The 7,065-nt window shown below is 41.2% G+C and overlaps 1 protein-coding gene across 1 annotated transcript; it reads right to left on the bottom strand.

The window, feature by feature from the left end:
* Positions 1-659: 659 nt before the first annotated feature.
* Positions 660-6,597, bottom strand: themis2 (thymocyte selection associated family member 2). Its single transcript, XM_010794914.1, has 6 exons — positions 6,483-6,597; positions 6,011-6,151; positions 5,499-5,924; positions 2,445-3,649; positions 1,412-1,520; positions 660-1,010 (listed from the first exon to the last, which is right to left on the bottom strand). The coding sequence occupies exons 1-6, from the start codon at positions 6,583-6,585 to the stop codon at positions 898-900; spliced, it is 2,097 nt and encodes a 698-aa protein (XP_010793216.1). The 5' UTR covers positions 6,586-6,597; the 3' UTR covers positions 660-897.
* Positions 6,598-7,065: the final 468 nt, after the last annotated feature.

Here is a 7,065-nt window from a genome sequence, read left to right as displayed (position 1 = left end):
AAAGTTTACGACACAGCTGAAGCCACTTTCAATCATGAGGTGAATAAAGTGGTTAGAGCGCAGAAACAAATGGATGGAGACTGAAAGTGTTTCGCTGAACCACATTGGAAGCAAGGTTGGTATGTTTTGATACACAGCGAGGCGATGTGTGGGCAAACATTAGCTAATCAAACTGTCCACAAACTGAATGACTTCCCATGTCCTTATTGTTCGCTTTGTTTGCACTCTAAACTTCTGATTAAAACAAGTCGGGACACAAGCCACCAAAAGCCCCGTGGGGTGTTATAAATCCTGTAAATGATCAAAGCAGTACCGGTAGGAGCTTATGTTTGATTAATTTAATATGTAAAGAGGACATATCATTCTTATTTTCAGTTCCATATTTGTATTTAATGTCTCTACTGTGACATGTGTCCCTGCTTTAATGATCCAAAAGCTCTTAATTGTTCTCATGCTGCCTCTTTTCACCCTCTGTCTGAAACCAGAGCCCAGTATGTTGGGCTGGTTGTGATTGGTCAACCGCTTAGAGATGTCCCGCCCCTTAGCCTATCATGTACAGTGTGTTGGAGCTCTTATAGAAGAACGAGTGATGTCACTATGACAAAGGAGTCCAATTGAGGCGTTTCAGTTAAATGCACAAAAACCCATTTAACAAAAAATGTCCCAAATTGGGAATCAATAAAGTACCATCTTATCTTAACACACTATAGGAAAGGGAAAACCCCAAAAAAGCACAAAAGGGCCTCTTCAACTGAAATATCTAACCTTATTTAAACCCTTTCTTCTCTAAAATAAATCAAGATGGAAGAGCTTAAAAACACTATATGCAATATGCCATTTTCTTTTCAGTTCCCACCGCCTATATTTGATTTGTTTCTGTCGTGGCAGGACATCATTTCAGTAAAACATGACATTCTCTTGCGCGTCCTTCAGGATCGTGGCAAAAGTCTCATCCACAGTTTCATAGTCATGGTCGCTGTCCACATCTGGTGCTATTTCAGGCAGATGCACTGTGGGAGAAGAGAAGTACAGTTTATTTTGTATTCAGTAATGTTGTTTATTTGAAATATTGTTCCTCCTGTCAGCAAATCCAATAAACACAAACAAGTAATGAGTTGATATGATGAGGCTAATCCTCCCAGTCATCAAGCTCTATTTCAAAGTTTCACATTTTTCTACTTCCTTTTTCACACGGGTACTGTAGTGTATCTGATATTAAGGATGTTGTGTCAATGGCACATGCACTGTACTTGTGCCATAAATACATCTAGACTAGAGAACCACTATGTTTTAATTTGCATCTGAAAAAACACCCAAAAACATTTCCTCCTGCTTGAGTTACAAACAATAGTGGTCTTTTTTTTTTATGAGAAACAATTTTATTTTTTAACTTCTACATCCGGTTCTCCACCTTTTATCTTGGGGTCCTCCCTTTGCACATAGGTGTTCGGCCGAGCATTGCCTGTAGTCACAGAGTGCTTTCGGGGTATTAATGGTGGAGGCTGGCCTGTCAAAAGACCCTGCACAAAAAGAGGAAGTTAGACACATTCAGCTTGATTAAACACACCACTTCTTCACCACGGCGAAAAGTGGAAGCATTGTGTTTGAATACTCAGATGTTGTTTCTGACCAGTTCACTGATAGGCTCACTTCGAGAGAAAAATTGTTCTCTAAGTCAAAAGTCACATTGTGGTGGGTTTCATAGAATTTACACGAGACACATGACAAGAAATATTTTAAAAGAGCCGAACCACAGTGAACTTCGAATAGATCCTGTTTCCTGCATGAAAAGTTTCCCCCATGTAAAGATTTAAGGGTAAATCATTTAAGATCTACTTTAACAGAAAACATTTGTATGTGTCCAAAAAGTTGTTGAAATATTGGTATTGTTTGGCAATTAAAACATGTTATAAAAAACCTTTCTGTGTCCAATAACTCTATAGTATATCTTTACATACCTTGTGAATTAAAGTAAACTAAATATGGTATACTGTAAAATAATATACACTGACATTGACCATTTATCATCTGCCTAATGAGTAATATTTCTGTACTTAAATATGATTTTGTTTCTTTAACACACAATTGCTTAAAATATGGACATATAAAACTAGTACCCATTCAATGTTTTTATCACAAAATAATATGAAAAAGCTAATTTTCTCCAGCTCTTTCTTTAAATGGGTACTTCTGTATTTCAATTTCTTGACAATTCACTTCCATATTCCCTGAAACAGTTTCATGGTAACTATGTCTCAGATCAACTTTTATCTCACTGTTGATTTTCTAGAGTATAAAGTTATTTTTTTCTATTTAATATCAGTGTTGGTGGGTTCCTTTTACAAGCCCTCGGGTTTCTTTTCATCCCTCCTGTGCATTTGCTCAATAATTTTTCCACTCTTACATTTGAAATGCACAAATAAATAACTAAAATCCATACTTACTGGAGTCGGGGGGGCTGGGGGCCTTCGCTTGCCATCCAAAGTCAAAGTGGCTAACTCTGTGCTCGGGACGCTCTTGTTGGATGACTTTTTGATTGACTTTTTTAAGGGTTTTGATGGGGTTTTGAGAGACTTTGAAGATGACATATTTCGCTTAGGGGGTCGGGGTGGAGGAGCTGCGTCGAAGTTCCCCTGTTTGCGAAATTCATAAAAGAACATGTCTGTCACCTCAGTGACTCTGTCCACATGGCATTTAGGGGGTTTGCTGCTGGGCCACGGAAGGGGGTCCTTGGTAAAATGGACAGACATAGAGAGCCACTCCGTTGGGATTTCAAAACAGTGTTCTGGCCTGTGTGCAAAGCTTGCCTGGATGGTGGGCTCCAACATGGCCGCCTCTATTCTGAGAGACGCAAACCCAGCGAGTGGATCGGCTTCGAGTTCAGTGTCCCGGCTCACCACTTTAACATTCAGGGGCAAACTAAACTTCTTACCCAAGTCCTTGAGTTTGTACTTTTTGCTATCACTGAGTACTTCCACAAAGTGACCCTGCATGTACAGAGGCAGAAAAATCTCCTCTCTGCCATTCTCCTGCTTCACCTCGTCTTCATCTTCATCATCATCATCATCGTCATCGTCTGGGTCCTGGAGACGCCGACACAGCAGAGCCTCGACAAACTGCGTCTGTTCCTTGTTGCTTTCACAAGGCAGCTCCACGGTCTCACAGCGAACAACCTCCAGCTGTTCCCCCACACTGAGCGCAGGCAGGCCCTCCTCCTCCACCTCCTCACAGCTCCTCGTGACACCCACTTTCAGAGCTGGTGCCAGGGATGAAGCAACATGCATCTCGTACACTGAATTAAACTCTCTTGGCCGCCTGCGGAATCGTCCACCGTATTGCTGAGACACCAGGAAGAACTGCTGAGACTTTCGGCTCTTCAGGCTGGATAACAGAACCATGGCTGTGGAGCTTTTCTTGTGGAAAATCATTTTACTGCCCAATTTCATTTCTGACAGCCAGCTGCACTTGAACAGAGAGCGCGTCTCAGGGACTTCCAGTATCTCCACTACAGCAGGGAAGGATTCTTCCGGCTGGGAAAAGACCTCTGTCAGACTGAGCGGCGTCACAAAGTTCACGTCCTCGCACAGCTCAGTGGCATCGACCACATCCACCTCTAAGCTGGAGGGAAACTTCAACACGTTCTTCCTCACTGTAAAAGAGAAACAATTGTGCTTTATCAGTGATGGAAAAAAATGAAAAAACTGTTCCTCTAAGTAATGGTAGTGCGTGTACATTTAGCAGTACTGTTTAAAAAATACGCCTGCATTAGGTAAATAAACCTAATATGGTCTTCAACATCATATTCGAAAAGTCCCACTCACAAATTCTCATTATGCAGATCACAATCTGTCAAGATGAGTGTATATTATTATTGAGTGTATTGTATCTTTGAACACTTTGACCCTGGCCAAGGTGGCTCACATTTGTAATACTCTATGTAGTGCCAGGTAATGTCATCTAATACAATGCACCATATTAGAAGGGGCCCTATTATGCTTTTTGAACTTTCCCTTTCCTCTAGTGTGTTATAGGTTTCGTGCATGTTAATAGTCGGCAAAGGCTAAAATCCCAAATTTTCCTTCCAAAGAGAGTTTCGCTTCCTCATAACATCTCTAATGGCGCATTTCCACTACACGGCCTCGCTCGGTATGGCTAGGCCTCGTTCACTTCACAGGACTGGCCCACTTTATGGCGCATTTCCATTACAGTTTAGGAACTGGGGTAGTATCTATAGTAACGCAGTGTAGGCGGAGCCGTAACGTAATCTTCAATGAGAGCCCCAGAAAAACAACACAGCCGTTAGCTGTCAGAGCTCAAAGCTCCTCATATCTGTTCAGAAACTAGACAAAAGTTAAACAAGTCCAAACCACAGACTGTCTGTGTCATGGCGAATACAGCTGGTTTATTTATGTCTGTATAGGCCGTTGTTGTGAGTGTGGACGATCGGAGCATTTACAACGTTAGCCAATCTCCATTTAGACAACACGCATTTTAAAAAGGTTTTTCGCCTGCCGTCTGTCTGCAGACTTGTCAAAGCATTAATTCATGGTTTTTACTAACCGGTATCAGTAAGTTGTTACTTCGGCATTATTTTGAAACGTGTATTACAATTAAATCACGGTCAAATATGTTCATCTTGTTGTAGTTGTAGCCCCCTTGCCAGCGATTCTCTCTCTAGTTTAGCATACTCAGCCCGACTCAGCCTGGTTGTTCCTGGCCCTAGAACCACGATTTTATGGGGTCAGAAAAACTGTGAATTAGGACCCGCTAGCCGGTACTAGGCCGAGTGAAAACGCAACCGAAAACTGGCCCCGCACGGCTCTGCACGCTTAAAGCGAGCTCCGCGCTGCAGTGGAAACGCGCCATAAGAGGCTGAGCAATCACAGCAGAGCCGGCAAGTTAACCAATCAGAGCAGACTGAGCTCTCCTTTCAGGGTGAAAAGAGGCGGTATGAAAAAAAGAAAGCATTTTTTGAACATTAGAGCATATAAACAAGTCTCAGTAGAGGCACAACATATATGATTCTGAAATGAGCATATTATATAATTATATAAGGACAGAGGGTGTCGTTTTTTCATACTGATATTCTGCACAAACTGTGCTGTTGTATTTGCTGTAAAGTGTCTTTACTGTAGGGTATTTTTATGTACAGCACTTTGGCTCGACCAAAAATCGCTTAAAGATGTGTTATATAAATAAAACTTGATTTGATTTGATACTAGGGCCCCTATAATGAGATTAACATTGATTTTGTCAAATATATAGCTATACAACTACTAAATGTGGTGGTGAAAGTAAAAAATTACCTCTCAGATGTGTAAGGCATTAAATAGAAACAATTTAAAACTGTGATTATTAATCATAATAGAGTGCAGTACTTGAGTCATTTACATTCATTTGATTCCATTTCAATCAACAGATAAACAAAATGAAAATAATAACCATGATATAGCCCAGATGCAGATCACTTTTTAAAGAAAATATTAGGGTATTCTTACTGCTCATGATGGCGTGGACCTGGTATATTGGACAGAGGACCAGGGGCCGATCACACTTGGTTGTGTTGATGAAGCGAAACTTTCGACTGCACAGGCATGGCGAGGACATGATCTCTCTCAGAGTGAAGCGCTCCTCACTTTCACACTCTTTGAACTCCCCTTGGGCAGAAAGTGGGATACACACTTCTGCAGAGGTTTCCTGTTGTCCTTTAACATGGCAGCGCACATGATCCACCTCACCCTCACGCCGCTCGATGGAGAGCACTGTCAAAGCTCGGCCTGCCCCCAGTGTGAAGTTTCCAACAGTTATCTTTGAGCGGTTGGTGAAAGTGAAGGGAAGACAGGACTCCAGGCCCAGGGGTCTCAGGCTCACCATCTCCTCCACTGAAGTGTACGGCATCTCCTCTGGAACCACCTTGAACAAACCTGAGAAAGAGAAACAAGTGTCGGTGTTCAGCTGAGACACAAAATGAGCTTTTCTCACCAGAATCTTATCTGTAGCTCAGACCGACCTGTGTGGTTGATCGGAAGCTCAAACTTCTCATCGTTGCTGATGTCTTCGCAGGAAACCGATAGGAGCTCAATGTCAATGACCTTTATTAGATCCCCAGTAGAAAAGCAGACTTCACTCCCAGAAAGTTCATATACAGACCCTGAAACGGAGAACGGGAAATAGAGCAAAGCTAAATACCATGATCATCATTTAACAGTGAGCAGATATTTTAAGCACGAATAACCAACAAAAAGATAATGCTCTGTGTCTTTCCACAAAAAGGTCTGACTTGGGGTTTTGGCAAAGAAGGAAACATAAATACAATATAGATTTAAAAGTATAGATATAAACACACAATACAACAATCCAGACAGTTTACCATGTGTAGCCATTTTATCTCTTCAGATAATCTCTAACCCTCTCAACTGTGTCCTCACTTCATCTACACTCACATTATCCGTTCACAATGAATAAAACAATCAAATGCCTACCTTGGAAATACACTCCAGAGCAAACTTGTAAAATTTTTGGTAGACAAGATTTGTCCAATGAAGCAATGAACTGTTGAAGTGACAGCGCAGTCATGCCTGCCATCACTGCTGCTTCAGTGAGCTGCGATCAGAAGTGAAGGCTGACAGAGTTACAACCCAAGCATAAAAGGTTGTTGCCTCTCAGTCAAAACCACAAAATTGAATGAGGAAGTAACAGGATATCTTTGCACGGTGCATGTACAGGCGGAGGACCGATTCTATGAGTAATGCTTTGTAGTACTGTTGATGTGTAATTCATATTTCTAAATTATAAATTGATTTGTTTTCACATAAAGAACATAGAAACTGATATTCTAATCCAGACTATTTAAAGGAAATGGGTCAAACCTTACACACGTGTTTGTGTGTTGATACATACAATACATACATAGGCTACAATTCCTGGTACAATAAAATGTACATATATGACAAGTATAATCAATTTAGTTTCAAGGACTAACAATTTCAAGACACATCATCATGTTGTTGCATGTCGAACAGGTGCAAACGTTGTCTTGTTGAAACCACAACGTGTTGTATCTTG

The sequence above is a fragment of the Notothenia coriiceps genome, unplaced genomic scaffold (assembly GCF_000735185.1).
Source record: "Notothenia coriiceps isolate Sejong01 unplaced genomic scaffold, NC01 NC01_scaffold00037246, whole genome shotgun sequence".
Classification (NCBI taxonomy): Eukaryota; Metazoa; Chordata; class Actinopteri; order Perciformes; family Nototheniidae; genus Notothenia; species Notothenia coriiceps.
This window is presented reverse-complemented; position numbering and strand designations above follow the sequence as displayed.